Source organism: Triticum dicoccoides, chromosome 1B (genome assembly GCF_002162155.2).
Source record: "Triticum dicoccoides isolate Atlit2015 ecotype Zavitan chromosome 1B, WEW_v2.0, whole genome shotgun sequence".
Classification (NCBI taxonomy): domain Eukaryota; kingdom Viridiplantae; phylum Streptophyta; class Magnoliopsida; order Poales; family Poaceae; genus Triticum; species Triticum dicoccoides.
In genome coordinates this window covers 24544245-24567434 of record NC_041381.1, presented here as the reverse complement: position 1 = coordinate 24567434, position 23190 = coordinate 24544245, and the positions used below count along the sequence as shown (strand labels likewise).

Here is a 23190-nt window from a genome sequence, read left to right as displayed (position 1 = left end):
CCTTAACAATTTCAGTGACCATCTCTTCCTTCAACCACCTCGCCTAAAATTGTTTAACATGCCCCTCTGGTTGTTTAAATATTTTTTCATCTAAGTAATCTGTATCCTGTACGATTGGGCGATGATCAGAACGAATTGTTCTTCGTTGATCACTGCCGCTCGTGGGAATTTGTTTGCCCATGCTATATTATAGACCGCTCGATCAAGATGTTCACGTATTTCACCTCTCCTCCAAGTGAACAGGTCACCTGTATAGCCTAGGTTCTCTAGCCCGCAATCCATTAGACATTCACGGAATTCTCTCATCATACCAAGTGGTCTAGCCATACCACCCTCTTTTTCTGATGGGTATAAATTTCATTAAAATCCCCAAAACCACCCAGGGGTGGTTACCCTTACTATATAGACTGTGAATATCGTCCCAAGAAAGATGGCGTTCATTCCATTTTGGGTGACCATAAAAACCCGTGAACCGCCACTGAACCACATCCTCGTACATAAAAACAATATCAATAAAATGGGATGAGACATAGTTCAACTCGACTTTATTCAATTTATGATAAAAGAAAGCGAGGCCACCGGCCTTACCATCACTTTCCACTACAAACATAGAATCAAAACCTAATGTATGATGCAGCTCGTCGGCTTTACAATTATTCAAATGGGATTCAAAAAGGAAAATTAACTCTGCCCTTGTACGCTTTTGTAGGTCTAGAAGCTAATGAACTGCCGTGTTGAAGAGCAGACCATGGCAGTTCCATCCTAGGATTTTCATTTTTCCCGGCAGTCCTCCTCCTCGGAGGCCTCCGATGTGCCAATCTCGTCTTTCTCTTCACCAACCGATTCCACACCTTGCGGAACATACTCTTCATCCTTCTTGTCTATCTCCTTTGCAATGTGAGTAGCCCCACCCTCCTCATCCTGGACAACTACAACTCTACCCGTGCACACACGTTTGGATGAGATGGTTACATCACCATACAACTTGCACTCATAGCTATACATCTCTTTCTCAAAGCAAAACTCTATGTCATTGCCCGTCGGGTGAACCCCAAAAGAATGTCCCCTTTTTTCCCTATTACTTGCTTGCGGGCGGCCTCAACTCTGTTCGCCCCCCATTTCTTTTTATCTTTCTTTTTTGAGTTGCCCTGCATAGGATTTTTGGCTGCATTGAATTTAAACCCAAGGCGTTATTCTCTGTATCACCACTTGCCGTTGTGATCCTTGCAGCCACAGCGCTGGACAGAGCCTCCAGCACTCCCGGTTGGAAGAGTAGGCTGCCACCATTTGCCCCAGGCGCTAGGACCTGGCTGGCCACCCCCTGCGTTTTTGTACATATGGCCATGTGATCCACCAGGGATGCATGGACCGGTACAACAGTAGAACGCAGCTGCTGGTCATACATCCCAGCCTGGCACAAGTCCTCCAGGACTTCTTTTCCCTGAACAACATAGCCCCGCCTGGCCGGAGCAGCCGGCACATCCACTTGGTTCTCCTGACCAAGCGACACACCCGCCAGGGCTTGCGTACAGCCCCCTGAGCCCGGCCCTCCTGGCCGGTGGTCATCTTGACAGGAGAAAATGCCCCCTTATCGGAAACTGTGAGGCCACTCACGGCTGTGGCCACCTTGACGACGTCCGTAGGCTTGGCGATGTTGTTGGTGATGATGCCTGTGGACGAATTCTTGCTGCCGCGAGAGTAGTTCCTGAAGAGGAGTCCCCTTCTGCTAGTACCTTGGCTCTTCCGATATGGCTCAACACTAAGATTTTTTGGGAAACAAACTACTCTCTTCTCACTTGGAATTTTACAAAACCTCTCAGAAGTATGACCTACTATCCCACAACACTCATAGTATGAAGGTAGCTTCTCATACTTTACATCAAATTTAGAAAAAATTGAACTACCTAAAGGGGTAATCTCTATAGAGCTCTTCAAAGGTTCATGCAATAAAATCTTCACCCACACACGCAAATATTTTTCAACAATAACATGATTCCGGTGTGATACCTCCAACACCTCTCCCAATTGATCCTCAAGAGACCACCCTATACTCTCCGTCTTCAGCTTGAACTGGAGATCGCGTACCTGGACCCATATGGTCATGACGCCAAGGTCGAACTCTACCGGGTCGCCCTTGCCGTCGAACTCGGCGAAGATGAGGCCGTTCCGCTTGAAGTGTTATGGCTGCGCGTTAAGCAAAAACCAACGATCACTCTCAGCAGCTAAATCGAGGATGAACCTCCCATCATCGCTTGCCACCTCTTGGATGGTGACCACCCCTTGATTCTTCCAAGCCGTGTTCCGGAGGTCGTCAACAATGACCCTTGGGTTGACCCAGAAGGGGGAGAGAGGCGCCCGACCACTAGAAAGCCGCTGACGGCCTTGCGAGCCACCTCCATGTCGATGACGAGAGGCACGCTATCGCCACGGGAGCGCCCCAGCCCCATCTTCCCCATCCGGTACAGACTAGGCTGGAGCAAGGAAACCCCAGCCCAGACCATTGCCGGCTGGGATGGCAGCTCCTCTGCCGTGGCAAGCACCCCTCCCAAGCTCACCATACCCTCCTTCTCCACCTCCGCTGACCTTTCCTTCATCTCTTCCCCACCCGCCATGGTGTTCAACAATGAACCCAAAGTCAAATACGAGGGCACAGTATGTTGAGAACACTGGTTCGAAAAAGTACGTGAAGATCATGGGTGTCCTCTATTACCAATTTACCATAGATATAGCACCTCTTATCCCCCACCCTCATATCCTCTAATCCATAATTGATACAATTAACAGAAAGTAAATGCTATTGATTAGTCCATTTCCTAATAATTTCAGCGGAATTTCCTCTTTTGCTGCCATTACAATTAAAATCAACATCTTCCCCGATCAAATCGGAGTCTACAATCGCTCCCCCTTGATTCCTCTCATATTATTCTAAAGAATTTGTAGAACAAACCAAATGCGCCGGCGACCCATACACGCCCGCAAAGGCTGGATCAGCGCCTTCCAAAGAAACACTCCTGGCCGAATCCGTTGATATCTTTGCCTTCCTAGTGCGGATCAAATCTTCCCCATCAATAGTAGGAAGAAACTCACCTGCCAGGACGCTAGGGATCTCCTCTGCTCTACATCTTGCCAGCGCCAGACAGTGCCCCTGATTCGTCGCTCGGTAGATGATCTTCCTGGATCTTGCTTGGAAGACTTCCCACTCCCACCCGCTGAATAGGCCACCTTCGAGGCCCTCTCCAGGACGACAGCCCCCTTTCTCCAGCAGGGCCGCCGGCTACGGCGTGGATGACGCCATCTCACTCACGCTATGCCTCCGTAGCCGCCAGATCACCAAACTGATCACGGGAGCCCCCGGTTTTTTTTTGCAAAAGTGCCCAGAAAACTTCAACACAACTATTTCTCAAATTCACAATTATTCCACTAGCATGACTCTAATATCACCATCTTCATATCTCAAAACAATCATAAAGAATCAATCTTCTGATAGTATTCAATGCATTTTTGATGAAAGTTTTTATTATATCCCTCTTGGATGCCTATCATATTAGGACTAAATTTTATAACCAAAGCAAATTACCATGTTGTTCTAAAATACTCTCAAAATAATATAAATGACGCATGAGAGTTCATAAATTTCTATAAAATAAAGCCACCGCCGTGCTCTAAAAAGATATAAGTGAAGCACTAGAGCATTATTACCTAGCTCAAAAGATATAAGTGAAGCACATAGAGTATTCAGGTGTGTGCAGCAAGGATAATTGTGGCAAACTAAAAGTCAAAGACTCAAATCATACAAGACACTCCAAGCAGAACATATATCATGTGGTGAATAAAAATATAGCCTCAAGTAAAGTTACCGATAGACAAAGACGAAAGAAGGGATGCCTTCCAGGGCATCCCCAAGCTTAGGCTTTTGGTTGTCCTTGAAAATTAACTTGGGGTGGCTTGGGCATCCCCAAGCTTAGGCTCTTGCCACTCCTTATTTCAGAGTCCATCAAATCCTTACCCAAAACTTGAAAACTTCACAACACAAAACTCAACAGAAAATCTTATAAGCTCCATTGGTATAAGAAAATAAATCACCACTTTACGGTATTGTTGCAAACTCATTCTTTGTTTATATTGGGGTAATATCTACTGTATTCCAACTTTTCCATGGTTCATACCCCCTGATACTACCCATAGATTCATCAAAATAAGCAAACAACACATAGAAACAGAATCTGTCAAAAACAGAACAGTCTGTAGTAATCTGTAACTCTCGAATACTTCTGTAACTCCAAAAATTCTGAAACAATTAGGACGACCAGGGCAATTTGTGCACTAATCCAGATCAAAAGGAATCATATCAAAATCATGTTCCAATAAAAACCTGGATATAATTTACTCGGCGCAGAAGTTTCTGTTTTTCAGCAGGATCAACACAACAATCACCACAAGCTATCCTAAAGTTTTAACATGGCACAAACACTAATTGATATACAAAACCACATCTAACCAGGGGATAGATAAATTATTTATTACTAAACAGGAACAAAAAGCAAAGAACAAAAATAAAATTGGGTTGTCTCCCAACAAGCGCCATTGTTAACGCCCTTAGCTAGGCATAAAACACGAATAGATCTAGGTATTGTCAGCTCTGGTATGCAATCCATAAGTGGCTCTCATAATAGATTCACATGTCAATTTAATTTTCTTTCTAGGGAAGTGTTCCATGCCCTTCCTTAATGGTTTCCTTATTTCACATCAATAATTGCACCAATCGTTCTGAGGAAAGGTTTACCAAGAATAATAGGGCATGTAGGATTGCAATCTTTATCAAGAACAATGAAATCCACGGCCACATAATTACTATTTGCAACAATAATAACAGCATTGATCCTTCCCATATGTTTCTTAATAGTGGAATATGCAAGTTTAAATTTAAAGAACAACCATCAAATTCACGGAAACCTAACACATCACATAAAGTTTTTGGAATCATGGAAAACCTCGCACCCAAATCACACAAAGCATGGCACTCATAATATTTAATCTTAATCTTATTAGTAGGTTCCCACTCATCATAAAGTTTTCTAGTAATAGAAACTTTCAATTCAAGCTTTTCTTCAAAAGATTGCATCATAGCATCAATGATATGTTTGGTAAAAGTTTTGTTTTGATTATAAGCATCAGCAGAATTTAACACGGATTGCAAAAAGGAAATACAATCTATTCAAGAACAATTATCATAATTAAATTCCTTGAAATCCAAAAGAGTGGGTTCATTGCTACTTAAAGTCTTGACCTCTCGAATCCCACTTTTATCCATTTTTCCATCTAGATCTAAAAATTCTGAATCATTGGGATGCCTTTTAACTAAAGTTGACTCATCTACAGTCCCATCTTTATCAAGATTTACATTGGAAAACAAAGATTCAATAAGAGCCACATCAATCACTTTTAGATCTTCATCATTATTCTCATGAAAACTAGATGAACACGCTTTTACGAACCAATCCTTTTTAGCACGCATCTTAGCGGTTCTTTCTTTGCACTCATCAATGGAAATTCTCATGGATTTGAGAGACTCATTGATATCATGCTTAGGTGGAATATATATATATATAAGTTTCAAAGAATCAACATCAAGAGAAATTCTATCCACGTTCCTAGCCAAATCATCGATCTTGAGAAAAAATTTCTTCAATCAAAGCATTAAAATTCTTTTGTGAACTCCTAAAGTATTTAACACTATTCTCAAAATATGTGGGCATATTATCAAAATTTCCAGTAGAATTGTTGTAGGAATTACCATAGTTATTAGAGGAATTACTAGGAAACGACCTAATATTAAAATTACCTCTATACGCGTTATTACCAAAATTGTTCCTACCAACAAAATTCACATCCATAGGTTCATTATTTTTATTAATCAAAGTGGACAAAGGCATAGAGGACATCCACTCAAAACATTAATCTCTTCAATCGGATGCACTTTTTTACTAGTGTATCTTTCGGTGTGCCATTGAGAATAATTTGTCATGATATTATCTAGTAGTTTAGTAGCCTCTCCTAAAGTAATTTCCATAAAATTGCCTCCCGTGGCTGAATCTAAAAGATTTCTAGAAGCAAAGTGCAATCCGACATAATTTTTTTTGTATAATCATCCACAAATTCAAACCATGTGTAGGGCAATTTCGTATCATCAATTTCATCCTCTCCCAACATTGTGCAACATGCTCATGATCAAGTTTCTTAAAATTCATAATATCGTTCCTAAGGGAGACGATCTTACCGGGAGGAAAATACTTAGAGATGAAAGCATCTTTACACTTGTTCCACGAATCAATACTATTTTTAGGCAAAGATGAAAAGCAAGTTTCAGCATGATCTCTAAGTGAAAACGGAAATGGCTTCAATTTAACAATATCATTATCCACATCTTTCTTCTTTTGCATATCACACAAATCAAGGAAATTGTTTATATGGGATGTGGCATCTTCACTATGGGATGCCAGAAAATTGATCTTTCATAACAAGATTCAGCAAAGCGGCATTAATTTCACAAGATTCAGCATTAGTAGTGGGAGCAATCAGAGTACTAATGTTGTTGGTGTTGGAGAAGTCACACAATTTAGTATTATCTTGATCCATCCTGACAAAGCAAGCAACCCAACACACAGGCACACAAATATTTTAGAAAATCATTTTAGAGGTGGGGGAGAGAAAAATGAGAGGCAAATGGTGAATAATGTAATGCAGGAGATGAGATTTTATGATGGGTACTTGGTATGTATTGACTTGGCATATATATCCCCGGCAACGGCGCCAAAAATTCTTCCTGCTACCTCTTGAGCTTGCGTTGGTTTTTTCCTTGAAGAGGAAAGGGTGATGCAGCAAAGTAGAGTAAGTATTTTCCTCAGTTTGGGAACCAAGGTATCAATCCAGTAGGATATAATGCCCAAGTCACCGAATACCCGCACAAACAATCAACAAACTTGCACCCAATGCGATAAAGGGGTTGTCAACCCCTTCACGGTTATTTGCAAAAAGTGAGATATGATAGAGATAGATAAAGGGGTTGTCAATCAAAAATCTTACTAGTCAAATCATGCAAAAAACAATTCAGAGAATATTCAAAAAATATTCATAGATAATCTGATCATAAATCCACAATTCGTTGGATCTCGGCAAACACACACACCGCAAAAGAGTATTACATCGAATAGATCTCCAGGAACATCGAGGAGAACATGGTATTGAGAATCAATGACAGAGATGAAGCCATCTACCTACTAGCTATGGACCCGTAGGACTGTGTTAAACTACTCACGCTTCATCGGAAGGGCAATGGTGTTGATGTAGAAGCCCTCCGTGATCAAATCCCCCTCCGGCGGGACGCCGAAAAAGGCCCCTAGATGGAATCTCACAGGTACAGAAGGTTGCGGCGGTGGAAAAGTGTTTTCGTGGCTTCCCCTAATGGTTTTGGGGTATAAGAGTATATATGGGCGAAAGAATTAGGTAAGGAGACCTGCAAGGGGCCCACGAGGTAGGGGCATGCCCTAGTCCCCTGGGCGCGCCCTCCACCATCATGGCCGCCTTGTTGCTTCTCCCACTTCATCTCCAAGTCTCCAGGTTTGCTTCTGGTCCAAGAAAGATCATCGCGAAAGTTTTAATCCATTTGGACTCCGTTTGGTATTCCTTTTCCGCGAAACTCTAAAATAGGCAAAAAAACAAAAATCGGCACTGGGCTCTAGGTTAATAGGTTAGTCCAAAAATAATATAAAATAGCATATAAATGCATATAAAATATCCAAAACGGGTAATGTAATAGCATGGAACAATCAAAAGTTATAGATACGTTGGAGACGTATCACTCCGCGAGTCCACGAAGGGCTCCAACCACAAAGGGTCCACAAAAAAGCAACCTTGTCTATCCCACCATGGCTATCGCCCACGAAGGACTTGCCTCACTTGGGTAGATCTTCACGAACTAGGCGATCTCCTTTCCCTTACAAACTTCTTGGTTCAACTCCACAATCTTGTCGGAGGCTTCAAGCCAAACCTAACCAATCTAGGAGACACCACTCTCCAAGAGGTAATAGATGGTCTGTTGATGACTGTGACGCCCCCGATTCAATCATACACTAATCATACGCGCAAATGTGTACGATCAAGATCAGGGACTCACGGGAAGATATCACAACACAACTCTAGACACAAATTAAAATAATACAAGCTTTATATTACAAGCCAGGGGTCTCGAGGGCTCGAATACACAAGCTCGAATACAAATGAGTCAGTGCAAGCAACAATATCTGAGTACAGACATAAGTTAAACAAGTTTGCCTTAAAAGGCTAGCACAAAAGTAACATCGATCGAAAAGGCAAGGCCTCCTGCCTGCGAGCCTCCTAGCTACTCCTGGTCATTGACGGTCTCCAGGTAGTAGTAGGCATTGATAGTGGGATCTGGCTGCTGGGCTCTGACATCTGGTTGCATCAACCGGAAAGAAGTATAAAGGGGGAAAAGGGGAAGCAAAGCAACCGTGAGTACTCATCCAAAGTACTCGCAAGCAAGGATCTACACTACATATGCATCGGTATCAATGTAATGGGCTGTATCTGTGGACTGAACTGCAGAATGCTAGAAGAGAAGGGGAAAGCCTAGCCTATCAAAGACTAGCATCTTCAGCATCTTCAAGCAGCTCCAGGCATCTTGCAGCATAAGAAGGGATAAGAGTAGCATAAAGTAAAGTAGTAGTAGTGTCATCAACCTCGGCCAGAGATCCTTTCTCGACTACCTGCACAAGTATCCAGTTCTACACTACTAGGGAAAACCTTATACACAGAACTTTAGCAGTAGCGCTTGTCAAAATAGGGCGCTACTGCTACTTAGCAGTAGCGCCTTGACTCAAAGGGCGTTACTGTTATCCTGTTAGCAGTAGCGTGGCAGGATCGAAATGCGCTAGTACTATAACTGCCACACCATTTCTGACGTGCTAGGTATAGTAGTAGCGCCCTTCCAAAAACCATGCTAGTACTATGGATTTTAGCAGCAGCGCGTTTTCCATCCCCATGCTACTATTAAATCTATTTTCACCTAACCCCGCGCGCGGGCTTCCCTCTCCTCTGCTTACTCCCCCAACTCTCCACTCTCTCTCCCTCGTCGCCTCCGCCGTCGCCCTCGCCCTCGCCCTCGCCGGAGGCCCTGCCCTCGCTCTCCACCGGAGTCTGCCCCTCGACGTCGTCGCGCGCCTGTGCCTCCTCCTCCTCGACCTCGACCTTGCCGGAGCCCCTGCCCTCGCTCTCCGCCGCCGTCTCCATCGACCCACCTCGCCACTGTCTCCCCGGACCCCGCCTCGGTGCCGCCATCTCCCCCGACCCCATCTCTCTCCCCGCCCTGTGTAAGCACTCTCCCCTTCCCTCTTCTCTGCTTTTTTGTTAGTATGAACCCTAGCTATTTAGTGCTAGTTAGTATGAACCCTAGGCTATTTTTAGTGCTAGTTAGTTAATTACAATTAGTATTAACCCTATTTTATTAGGTAGTACGAACCCTAGTTAAAAAATGGATACTTATATGGTAATTAGGGCAGTTGTTCCTAGGCACTAATTAGTTAGTAAGAACTAGGTACTAATTAGGTACTAGTTTATTTTTATTTATAGTAAGTTTATTTTTCGTAAGAACTAGTTGAATTAATAGAACTAGTTATTAAGAAGTTGTTGCTATTTTTTTAGTTAAAGCAATTTTCGCACATCGACGTGGACGATGCCTATCCCGCATCCTCATCATCGATTCGGCGGAGGACGACACCTTCTTGACCAGATGGGCCATGTCCGGGAGTGGGCTCCACCGGGGTGGTACTGGGAGGCGCTACCTACCGGGGGGCGCAGGTTGGTGAGGAGCCAGCCTGTCGTTGACCCGAACCTTCTTTGGTGGCGGTCGCGTGGGATAGTGACGGTCCATAGGCTCGAGGACCCTGCGGAGGTGGTGCGTCACCGTGTCAGTGAGGAGGACGCGCACATCCGTCGCTACTTGTTTGCGTTGGAGCATAGGTTCTCCAACACGTGGCAGGTTCTCCAGGGATCTCACTAGAGCAATGACCCCGTGATGGTTCCTTCTCTGTGGGTGTCCACCGCCCGCGCCGATACCCGTCGTGTGCTAGGGTTTTAGTTGTATTAGTGATGTTATATGTATGACACTATTCGGGATGTATTAGTGATAATATTCGACGATGTACGGACGCATAAGATGATATATTTTTGCTTATTGAATGCATGCTAATTTGAGTCCTATAAGATATTTTGAAATGTATATCTTGTGTTGCTCAAATAGGATATGTGCTTGCCCAGGTCATGTTTGCCGGAGTGTTGATTCATTTCCGTTCCGGAAAATTTCAGGCGCTTGATATGTTCTATTTTAGCAAAGGTCATGCCGGATTTTTCCGTGAATTTTGTCATGACTTGTACCAGAATATGTAGGAAATATTGAGTGCCCCGGATTTGTGTGTTGAGTATCCTGGTAGTTGTCTTCGATCAATTTTCAATTTAATGTTTTAACTATGAACATAGGAAATGTCTGTCAACGAAAAGGATTTCGGTATTTGCAAATACTACAAAGACGAGTGCGGCCTGTGCGACGGAATCTTCCTAGATGATGATAGGCGCTTCAGCATCAAGCTGGACAAGAACTTTGAAGTGGATACAGTAAGTCACAACGACAAGTCTTTTTTCGTAATTAAGCATGACATATGCTTCATTTGCTTCAACTTATTTTTTTTACTATTCTACTAGCGTATCCCCTGCCATGCAAGAGTTTTTGTATTGGATAAGATAGGTTTCAGTTCTATGACAACTACTATGGAGGTAAACAGAGTTTATTTGAAGACCGAGCATGGTTATATTTTCCATGCAAAATTATACAACGAAGACGACTACACCTATTTTGGATGCAAAACATGGCGAGCACTATGCAAGACTTATGCATTTGAGTCTGATATGGTTATCACCTTTGATATTCGTCCATAAGGTGGTATTGAAGGTAATATCGACATCTGGGTCGATGTGCAGACGCCTCCAGTTCTACCAAAATGTGAGTTTCTCAACCATATTTATGTCTTTGATATTGTTTATTCAAAAATAGTTGACAACTAATTTCTATTGACAACTTATTTCCAATCAAGCAAACATGTCCAGCGCTTGGTAGACAGGACCTACTACTGTCCTGGGGCTGAACTAAACTGCGAGGAGATAAGTCATTATGTTTCATGGCTTGAGGATCTTCATACTGTAAAGACAAATTATTTTTTTGGACTTGCAAATCCTAGTACTCAAAATGTGCGACCAATAGTGTTCATATTGAACTACGTTCACATCTATTTAGGAAATATGGTAAGATATTTACTATTTGTACTCAATGCATCTTTCGCATACATTATTTTTTAAGCTAAACTTCATTGCTAACTATGTTACTATACGATGTTCTTCAACAGGGACTCCCGCTGAATGTTGTGCCTCAATTGGATCAAGACTAAAGGTCAGATGATAATTGTTAGCTTACGGCCAAGATATCCTATAATGCACTTTAGTGCATTCAGGATTTCTAATAGCGAGGAATGCTTAATAGTGAAAGATTGGAGCAAAATTGTGAACGATCGCAGAGAAGTACTAGGGGACAGTAATCAGAAGCGCAGCCCACGGTTAGGAGACAGGTTCATCTGCATGCTCCAACTTGATGAAGAACGAGTGCTACACATGTTTTATGTTATTCTACTTGAGAGAGAGCAGCAGGAGTGATTAGCTAGTGTTGGTGGCAATGACTGATGATTTTTATTAGCTAGTGTTGCTGGTGATTAGATAGCTACTGTTGATGTTATGACTATGATGATTAAATAACTACTATTGATGTTATGACTATGATGATGATTAAATAGCTTGTGCTTGCGGATTAGATTCAAGTGAAGGCAACATGTGGTGCACATCAAAAGTACTACTAGGCCAAACTAGATCAAGTTTGGTTTAGTAGTATACTTTTGACATGCACTACATATTGCCTCCACTTGAACCTAATCCACCTTCATTTGACACACTGTTATGGACATAATGATGTAAACTTCATAACTGGTATTGTACCAATATTTGTATGATGGCGCATAAATGCACTAAAAATAAAAAAATAAAAAAAGAAACTAGTAGCGATGGAGAGAAAACACGCTGCCACTAGTTACATTAGCAGTAGCGTGGGAGTGAACAAACGCTGCAGCTATTTGTCCTAGGAGTAGCACGTGCGGGCACGCGTTACTACTAAGCAGTAGCTATAGCGCCTTATTAGTAGCGCGCCCACCCGCGCTACTAGTGAGCACAAAACCAGCGCTACTGCTAGGGTTTTCCCTAGTAGTGCTAGTTGTATCGATCGGGATACAACTCCAAGTGTCCGTTACCGTAGGACAGGCTATCGATAGATGTTTTCTTCCCTGCAGGGGTGCACCAACTTACCCACCATGCTCGCTTAACTCTGGCCAGACACACTTTCCTTGGTCATGCCCGGCCTCGGCCAAAAAATATGTCGCAACCCGACCTAGGCTTAATAGACAGGTCAGAACGCCGGACTAAACTATGCCCCCAAGGGTCATGGGCCATCGCCCTGGGAACTCCTGCACGTTGCGTGGGCGGCCAGTGAGCAGACCTAGCTACCTCCTTCAAAAAGGCAGGTGCTTACCAGTCCAACCCAGCGTGCGCCGCTCAGTCGCTGACGTCAATTAAGCTTCGGCTGATGCATACGACGCAGAACCCCCATACTATGCCCACGTGATGGTTAGTGCTATCAGCCAGAGGCCCCTTAGATCAAATATCCAAATCGTAGTGGATTAGGAACACGCAGTAACAAGTAGAGACTCGCGAAATATGTGACCCCGTTGCCCTGTCTCGAGGACTTGCGGCAAGGGCACTTTCCAGGTCAACCCGTCTCCACATCACTCGCAATTATGCTTGCGCGGGTACCCCTCAGGGTCGACCGGTATTTAGTAACATGGTTCGGTGCAAAGTCATAGTAACCGTGTGTCCAAACATCAAGGGGAAAACCCGAGGATCACCCCCGGTGAATTCCACTTGATGTAATCATCAAGGTGAACGTAAGAGGGACCACCCTCGAGGTTCACAATTGAGGGGTTGCACGACAGAGTCGTATCGGAAGTGGTTAAAGAGGAAATCACCCTCGATGACCACGACCGAATAGCTACACTACAGGGTTAACATCAGAAGTGCTGATGAGGTCTCATCCTCGGTACTCGATAGTAACCCAGTAGTGTCGAGCAACTAAGGGGAAGTGATGTGCGGTGCCGGGGCCTGGTCTTTGATTCCGTTGATCGGGTCTTCGATGATGAAGCAGGGGAAACAAGGACAAGGTGGGGGTCCCTGATGGATCACTAACCAACCTATACTAAGCAGTTTAGGATAAGCAGGTAAGGTACAACAGCAGATACAAAAGCAGGCTATGCATCAGAATATGAGCAAACAATAACAGTAGCAAAATCTAATGCAAGCATGAGAGAATGGAATGGGAGATATCGGGATGATCAAAGGGGGGGGGCTTGCCTGGTTGCTCTGGCAAGGAGGGGTCGTCGTCGACGTAGTCGATCACAAGGGCAGCATCGCTCTCGGGGTCTACCGGAGAGAAGAGGGGGAAGAAATAGTAAATATAAAGCAAACAGAGCACCACAAAGCATAACATGACAATAAGATGTGCCGGGAGTGACCTAACCTATGGCTACACGATAAATGTGAAGGGGGAAGTCAACCGGGAATGTTTTCCCGGTTCCGGACCTGTGTCAGACAAAAATGACCGGAGGGGGAATGTTCCATGTTCAGATAGTTAGAGGTATCTGACAGGTAAACGGACCGCGTATCCGGAATCGTTGGATTTTTCTGAGCAACTTTCATGTAGAAAACATTTTCATCCGAGTTACAGTTTACATTCTAAGAATTTTCAAAGTTTAAAGCATATTTTGAAATTATTTAAAATAAAAAAACATAATTATGATGTCAGCATTGCATGGGGGGTGATGTTAGCAGTCAACAAACTGGCTGACCAGGGTCAAACTGACCTGTGGGTCCAGAGGGACCCACATGTCAGCCTCTGTTAGTAAAATAGTGGACTGAACTAATCTAGCAGGGTTAATTAGGGGTGTGGGCCCTGGGTGTCAGTGAGTTTTTTGGTTAATGTAATTACTTTTATTTTAAAAACATTTATTAGACTAATTAATGGAGGGGGCCCACATGTCATTCTCACTGGGCAGCCCAGTCAACTTGGCCACCTGGGCCCACTGGTCGGCAGCCTACGGCGGGGCCCACTGTGCCACATCGGCGTCGGCGCCGGAGAGATCTCCGGCGACCAAATCCGCGGCGGAGCATCGCCGGACTTCGCCGGAAATACGCTACGGGGCACGGGGAGAGGTGCCGCTAGGCGCGTTCAAACGGGAGTTCGACGCCGCATCCATATACGGTGGCGGCGCGGCCCGTAACAGGCTGGAACGGCGACGGCGAGAGGCGGGGCGGTCGCCGGAGTTCAGCCGCATTCAGGTTAGGCGTTACGGGGCTCGGCAGAGCGCGGGGATGGGTGCTTCGGGCTCGCACAGGCGTGCTGCGCACGAATCCGAGCTCGTTTGAGCTCGACGGGAAGCGAGGCCACGGCTACGAGCTCGTCGGCGGCGAGGTATTTGGGCACGGCAAAAGCGGCGGCTGCGGCAACAGGGAGAGGCCGGAGAGAGGGGGATGCGATGCGGCTGCTCATCGTGAGCCTGTAGGTGTACGTTAGCGTGCTCGGGGAGGACCAACGGCGGCGAATCGGCGCCGGATACAAAGACGGCCGCAGGAGGAAGAAGGGGTCGTCGGGCTCGCGGTGGTGGCTCCCTTCTCGCTCCAGTTGGTGCGGAGGGAGTAGCCGAGGATGGCGCGTCGTTGTGGCACGATGAGGCGGCGGAGAGGTGACGGTGGCCGCGGGATCGAGCGGGGGACGGTGGCGAGCGCTTCGGGCAAGCTCGCGCGGGAGCGATAGAGAGAGCGAGGGGGGAAACTATGGTATCTAGGGTTTGCAGGGAATGGAGAGGCGACCGGGGAGACTCTTATCGGTGCCGGGGAGCCGTGGGATGGCCGACAGCGAGGCGGCTGTCGCCGTGTCAGTACGGGCGCGCGACACCGCACGATGAGCAGGACAACGACGTCCAAATGGGCTGGGTCGGCTAGTGTTTCACTAAGGCCCAGCCGCACAGTAATCATTAGGCCCTTTTTTTATTTCTTATATCCTGTTTTAGCTTTTATTTATTAACAGAGAGAGAAAGGGAAATATTTGGTCCACTATTTCACTTAGGAAAAATTTGGGAGGTGTCCCATTAAATCCCTGGTGATTACAGACTGTGCCACAAATATTTTGAAGACCAGAAGAATTCATTTGGTATTTTTCATAAATAGGATAGCATTTAAAAATGCTGAATTAGTGCTGTTATAATTGCTAATGCTCGTCTTTGCACAAAATTGAAGTTGTGTTCCTTAACAAATAATTGTTATGGAATTTTTGACTAATGATGAACATTTTTCCAGCAACTTTTGAGCAACTTCAAATTTCACTTGAATTTGAATTGGCTGGAATTTCAAATGGGGTATTGAACAAAGGTGATTAAGCACTGTTTGGGAAAATGATTAGCTTAATCACAGATGGTTATTGTAGCATGACACTGGGGGTGTTACAATGATGAACTCCTTGCTCTTGTGCTTCAAATGATAGTCTGCCCAACACTCAACTCTCTCTCACAGACTTGTCTATGGTGGAAAGATGATTTGAGTGGAAAGTAACTTGAGGAAGATTAGAGATCAAGATTCTTATGGTAGGATTGGAATATCTTGGTCTTAACACATGAGTAGGTGGTTCTCTCTCAGAAAATGAGTAGTGGAAGTGTAGGCACATTCTGATGGCTCTCTCTGAAATGGAGATGAGGGTGGAGGGGTATATATAGCCTCCACACAAAATTAAACCGTTACACACATTTGACCCAACTCAGTCAGACCGAATAGAGGATCTCGCTGAGACCGATGTAGTTCAAAATATAAACGTTAGGAATCTCGGTGGGACCAACTGGGACAACTCGGGGGACCGATGTGGTAGCGCTTAGGGAAAACATCAACTCGGTGGCACCATTTGCATCAACTCGGTGAGACCGGAGTGAAGCAATAGGACAACCGAGCAAATTTCAAGCTAAGACTGTGTGACCGATTGCACTGACTCGGTGAGACTGAAAGAGTGCACCAAGTCACAGGGAGGTTGCAGGCCATCTCGGTGAGACCGAGATCCGTATCGGTGTAACTGAACTGTTTTAGGTTTCTGACAGTGGCTATGTCAAGTGAACTCGCTGGCACCGGATAGAGAATTTCGGTGGGGGCGAGATTGACTTTGAGTTTGGACATATTTGGAAATAAGAAAGTGGTTGAGGGATCTTGGAGCAATATCACTAAGAATTTTGAGCAAGTAGACCATTAAGCAATACCTCATCTCGGTTTAATAGTATTGACTTTTCTATGGACTCAATGTGATCTTGGATCACTAAAATATAAATGAAGAGTCTTGAGCTTCTGCCAATATGTTTCCTTAGCATTTTGAGTTGTCCGCATCTCTAGTCCATGCCATGCCATTCACTGAACTATCTGAAATATTGAACTTGAATGGATATTAATTCAATGAGTTATATATTGTTATGAATTACTAAAACCACCCAAGGATTAGTTGCATTTTCACAAGATCCACACAACGAGCCATTCATACTCGGTGAAGACCATCGGATTGCTTGCCGTCACGTGCATGCTTGTCAACCTAACCTCCAACGTCTCAATCCAGAGGTTGCGTGGAAGCACAAAAAGTTCAGCCACATATTATAGCATAAAGTTCGTTTTTCGCATGAAAATAAAAAAAGTGACCATCAATACCGTCTTGGCTGCTCCGACCACTTTAACTCTGGTCGACTGACCTGTGGTGTCCTCTCCGCATATCGCAGCCTCCGGGTGCATGTCGCCACCATCGCAACTGCTAACCGTGGACCTCCTAGAGCTTGATAACTGTTGAGTATATTGATTATTAGAAAAAATGAGATAGATTAGTATTTGTTTTTGCCTTGTCTTGTACTTCAATTAGATCATTGTACTCCTATATATATGCACATGTGGCTCAAGCAACACAATCAACTATTCCACCAAATCCCTCTCTCCCTTCTGATATGGTATCAGCCTAATCGATCCAACCCTAGCCGCCGCCTGACGATTCCGCATCCGCGCGCCGCCCTGGGGGTGGTCAGCCTCCATGATAGCCGCCGGGGGCCACACCACCCGTACATAGGGTTCGTTACCCGACCGTGTTGATCGGCTGCCCTATAGAGTCTTTTCCCGAGCCCTTGCTCCGGGTTTTTCTCTCTCCTGCCGGTCACCTTGATAGGCGTGTTTTCTTTTTGGTTTTCCGATCTATACTTGATTGGTTTGCGTCGCCTACTCCTGCCGTCGACACCTCGCGCCTCTAATCCGACACCGGCGTGACCGGTCGGCTACTTCACCGACCCGACAGCCTCACGCGATAGGCGACCCCTCAAGGCCGTCGTCCGCGCGCCGGCCCTCCCGTCGCCCTACGCCGGCCGTCACCGCCCTGCTCCGACCAGGACACCTGCATCGCCTACACCTGGCGGCCTCGTGCCATGAGGCGGCCAATCATAGCCGCCGCTTGCGCATCGGCCGCCAATCGATCCACGACACCCGCCTCCGCCGCGTCTGCACGGCGGTCGTGTGGGTTGCCTCGCCGGCCTCGTCCCCGGCTGCGTCGAGCCGGCTGCATCGGGCAGGCTGCGTCAGGCAGGCTGCGTCAGGCCTGTCGGCTGCTTGAGCTCGGGTCCCGCTGCTCAGTTGGTCGCTCAGGCCATGCTACCCGGGAGCCGGCGCTGCTTTCGTGGCCTGGGTGCCGGTGCTGACGCCCTCGTCCGCACGTCGTCCCACGCCGCCCATCGTCGCGGCTTCATCTCGTACTTCGCCACCACCCCGTCTCCACCAGGCGACTTCCCCTGACGCCGGCCACCCCGACTCGACATCGACCACGACATTCTTCGCACGGTTACCTCGACAACGGCTACAGCACCAACGCTCTCGGCTACATCGACAAACGGCACAAAGGGCTAGCACCTTGCTTGAGCAACCTTGTCGGGTTTCATCTCCATCCACGACTTCCGCGATGCATCGACCGTTACGACTGTGGGGGGGAGGGGTGTCCGTTGGGTTGCCTTCGGATTCTTCTCCTGCCTCACCATCTGTGTCGCTGCCGTTGTGACTGCGGAGGGATGTTCAGTATATTGATTATTAGGAAAGATGAGATAGACTAGGATTTGTTCCTGCCTTGTCTTTTACTCCAGGTAGATCATTGTACTCCTATATATATGCCTATGAGGCTCAAGCAATACAATTAGCTATTCCACCAAATCCCTCTCTCCATTCTAACAATAACGAACCGACACATTAATTATCATGTAGTGTGAGTTTTTCCAAATCCTAATTAGCCGTTTATTTTTCTCGACAGCAACATGATCGATTGGTTGCATACTATTTCATATGGCGTGCTCAAGCCAGAATGGGCGGTGTTGCTCTATACACATGGCACCACGGCCAGGATGCAGGCCACTCAGAAGCTCATGGTCGGCGCTGCCGTGTTTTCCAGGAGGTGGCTTTACATCTGTAGTTGTACACGCTTCCGGCGGGCACATTTTCCACATGATGCCGACGCACCTTATGTAATCAACTGGCATGCCTTTGCTATCAAGGGCGACAAAATCTGGAGCGAAACAATAGCATGCAAGTAGACCCTTGAGCATTGGTGCATCTACATATGTTTAGTTCTCTATTTTTCTTTGTGTTCATAATTGCCTAACTTTGTGAGTCATTGTTGATCAAACCAGAAATATTTTTTAATGGTAGTATACCTATAAATCAAGTAGATATAGTCTTTCCAACGATATCATTTTAAATTCAGACTTGAAAATAGTATATTAATTAATTTGTGAGAATATGATCAAACAGATTTGTCAAGAAAACCATTATCATAATCATGAATTATAGTGTAGAAATAAGTCATATTAATGGTCAAGGATGCATATGATTGAAGTGAACATACTAGCTTGGGAGAAGGGAACGGGCAATCCCATTCCCACCTCCTCTACAATATACATTCATATAACTTCTTATTTATACATTATTTTTTAAATACAAAGTTGTTGATTATGCTCAGGGGCAAATTGATACTATATATCAATTCACAAATTGATACTATATATCAATTCACAAATGGGTTGATTGTGCTCAGTCGCACGTCAGGAACAACAAGCATGAGTAATCCACACATTACTAAACAGTATAACTCAGCTAGCTAGGAGCCACCACAACGCTTTGCCATCGCTAGCCGTCCGATCTACAACGCTTTGCCATCGCTAGCAATTAAGTCGATTGGTTTCTGTGTTGACGTTCTCGTATTTCTCTTGGGCTGCTGCTCCGTGGAGCTAGCTGGGCGAGCTGTGATTGACCGGGCCACGAATGCTTACTGGGCCGGTGGGTGAGTACGCTCATCCCACCCCAGGTGAAGTAATCCTCAAAATTGTCTCAAAAAATGTAATCCTCAAAAAAATAAAACCGATGATGTGTAAAACGTGATCGTAACCAAAAAAGTAGTGCGTGCTTTCATCCCCAGCGGCCGTGAGCACTGCTAATGCTTTAATCTCTGAACTTTTTTTGTGAGATAATTGCTCTTATTTATTTGTCCCCGGAAACAGTAACTCCAAAAACATTGTCCCAGGAAACACTTTTATATCCACCCCATTGAGCTAAATTGTGTTTTATTTTTTACCTCGTCTCGTGTGCGATGCACATGCAGACATGCCCATCGCCTTTTGTTGGGGTTAAGTCAGGCATGCCAAGAAGTATGTGCAAATCAACCGTGGATGATTCATTAGTCCCGTCTGGATGCTTCTTTGGTAGTGGCATTGATATAGTCTTTTTTTCTGAGGGTATGGCATTGAAATAGTCAATTTATCCGTTTTTGTGTCTCTCAGTTGGTGAGGTTGGGATGTCTATCTCATGTATGTACATGTAGACAGTCTCCCATTATTTTCTTAAAGAAAAGTCTCCCAATATGTGAATAATTACCTCTCAATGTATATTCTCGGTAATTGAGAAACACAAGTTTTGAATCACACAATGGGTCTGGTTTGTAATAGTCCCCCACATCGCACTACTAACCATGCTGCTTTGTGCAATTTAGTATGGATGTAGGTCTATATGACCATTTTGTTATTGAAACATCAGATATCTCAGAAACCACCAAGAGGTTCTGAGCCCTAAAAAGTTTGATGGCCAGAAAAGTACGCAGTTCTCTCTTGCACTCTTTATGTAAGCCACACCATAATCATATTAGCCGATATGAGGTGTAAAGAGGGAATCTCCAACATTGCGAAGTTGTCGCTCGCTATTACATGTCTAAAAAAACTAAAATTTCCATACTCTTAGTTGCCATTTTACGTGTTATGTCGTAAGAAAAATGTTATCCACTATCAAAATTGTTACTTGTTGTATATGCCTATGAAACTGTAAAAATGATACTCTTTTATTGAAAATTGCCACATGTTTATCTCATGTATGTGAAAGAGTTTCTGAACTTACGTTAGTGATCCTTTAAAGCCTCGGTGGGTAATTATATTTTATAGACGCTTATTTGTTATGTGTCATTTGACCTGTCATGGCAACGTCACAACAGGACGGGCATCAAAGTTTGGCCCCTTAGCAAGAATTATTTACTACTCCCTCCATCCCAAAATTCTTGTCTTAGATTTGTCTACATACAGATGTATCTATTCACATTTTAGTGTTAGGTACATCTGTATCTAGATAAATTTAAGACAATAATGTTGGGAGGGAGGGAGTATCATATTATATTTGCATCATTGTCTAATAAAGGTGTACCTTATCTAAATTTGTTTTCTTTATCTTTTTCCTAATATTTACACAATATTCTAACTTCTTCCTAAACGAACAGGCGCAGCAACGCGCGCGATCATGACCTAGTACAACCATGTATTGCTACCTAAGTGCTGCGACACAGATTAATTGGTAAATACTTTTGTTCTACTTTGATAACTCATTTCTGACTAATTCCTATGTTATAATATTCTTCTTGAATTTAACGGTCTATGCTAGTGGTAATTTACAACTAGCAAAAATAATTAAAAGTAGCAAATCATGTCAATCAATGCACTAAGTAAATGGGACGCCTAGAGTAATATGAGCAAGGTATTCAGTTAATCAAAAAACACAACCGCAACCAACAATGCCGACGTAGAGGGTATAGAGAAGCATGCCAACCATTCATATACTATAGAATTATTGACAGAAAATATAAGACCATACAAACTTTAAGCATCACCCACGTGGGCACACTTTAAGCAACATCACATGCGGATGCGGTGAATAATAGATATTGTTGGATAAGCAAGCTACGGGTGGACTTCGATGAGGGACCGCATTCCCAAGACGTTGTGAATTTTGTAGTGACTAAATCCGGCTTCCATGAACATCTTGTACCAGTTGTGCTCCTCCCTTGCTTTACCATTAAATAGCATCATCATGGCCAAATCCATGGTGACCTGGGCTTCAAGCATTTGGTGTGAGGTTGATCCAACGACGGTATCAATGATTATCACCTTGCCAGCTTTGGCTCCGTGGGAAATGGCCTGTCTACATCGCGTGAGGATCTTCACACAGTCCTCATCGCTCCAGTTATGCAGCACATGCTTCCAAATGGAACAATCATAAGTAACCTTAATTTAAAACTGCGACACTTATTATGAATCGGGGAGAGTAGGAATCAGATGATGTCATTAATTAGTAAGAAGTGAAGTTACTTTGTACCATGATATACCTTAAGAAGAACAGCATCAGCGGGAGGCACAAACTCCATCATGTCACCAGCAACGAGCTCAACTGTGCCATCAGGCGAGATTCCTTCTATCACCTGTGGGAGTTCCAACACCGAGCACTTGACCCGTGGGAAAGCCTCAGCGATGGATCTCGCCATGGTGCCGTTCCCGCCAGCAACGTCGACCAACGATGTTATCCCGGCGAACACCTCACTGCATTCACGGATAGCAATGGCGGCGATGAACTTGCTGGTGGCACCCATCGCCCCGTTGAACAAGGCGTTGAATTCGGGATCACGACTACCGACGCCATACAAGCCCCCGTCATGCGCCATCGTGAACGGCGAACCCATCGTGGCTCCCTCCTCCTCGCTCAGGAGCCACTGGTGCAGCCGTAAGGAGGCCGACACGAACAAGTCGGTGGTATCCAGGAGCACGCACAGCGACATGCATGAGCTGCCTTCCACCAGGAGACGAGAAACCGTGTTGAGGTGGTAAACCGTGGTTGGTGCCCAATCGCCGTCGGCTGGTGCTGATGCGGCAGGGACAACATCCTTGGCCGTGAAGATCCCTGCCGCAGCCAGCATGTTCATGAGGCGATACAGGTAGGGGCCTTTGCTTGGATGGAGGGGGACGGCGGAGAGCAGCTCGGGCAAGGAGGCGGCGCCACCGCAGCGGTGGAGGACATCAGCGATTCCAAGCTTCACGGCACTGTTCAATGCCATGGACTTGAGGTATGCAAAGGTGTGGCAAAAGAGGTCGGCATCGGCTTGCAGAAGCTCAGCTTTTGAGGTGGCTACCATGGGCATGGCTGTGGTCTGATCCATTTCCCTTAATTTTGCAATGAGGGTTACGGCTGATTTATAGGACTGATAGCACCACACGATTATAAGAGGGGCAAATGGACAGCTGGGTGGGGAAGGGGGCGCGGCCTAATAATTCACAAAAATACTCATTTGCTACCGATAACGGTAGCTGCTCATGCTGCACACGATCGACAAGCGGCCATGATCCATGACACACATGTTCTTTTCAAAACAACAACCTGCGCACATGTATTCACCTACTAGACGTTAGAATGCTGCGGCGACCTACCATTAAAAAAACTAGAGGACACCCCATGCATTGTGGCGGGAATTTGTATAAAGCGACTATAATGTACACAGAAAATCTTAAGCAGAAGCAATCTCTAAAAGATAATATCGTCGTGGAAAAATATTTAGGTTCAAGATCA

General features: G+C 45.1%; 1 protein-coding gene across 1 annotated transcript; it reads right to left on the bottom strand.

Moving 5' to 3' along the window:
* Positions 1–21472: 21472 nt before the first annotated feature.
* On the bottom strand, positions 21473–22783 carry LOC119300025 (flavonoid O-methyltransferase-like protein Os11g0303600). Its single transcript, XM_037577116.1, has 2 exons — positions 21959–22783; positions 21473–21830 (listed from the first exon to the last, which is right to left on the bottom strand). The coding sequence occupies exons 1-2, from the start codon at positions 22781–22783 to the stop codon at positions 21534–21536; spliced, it is 1122 nt and encodes a 373-aa protein (XP_037433013.1). The 3' UTR covers positions 21473–21533.
* Positions 22784–23190: the final 407 nt, after the last annotated feature.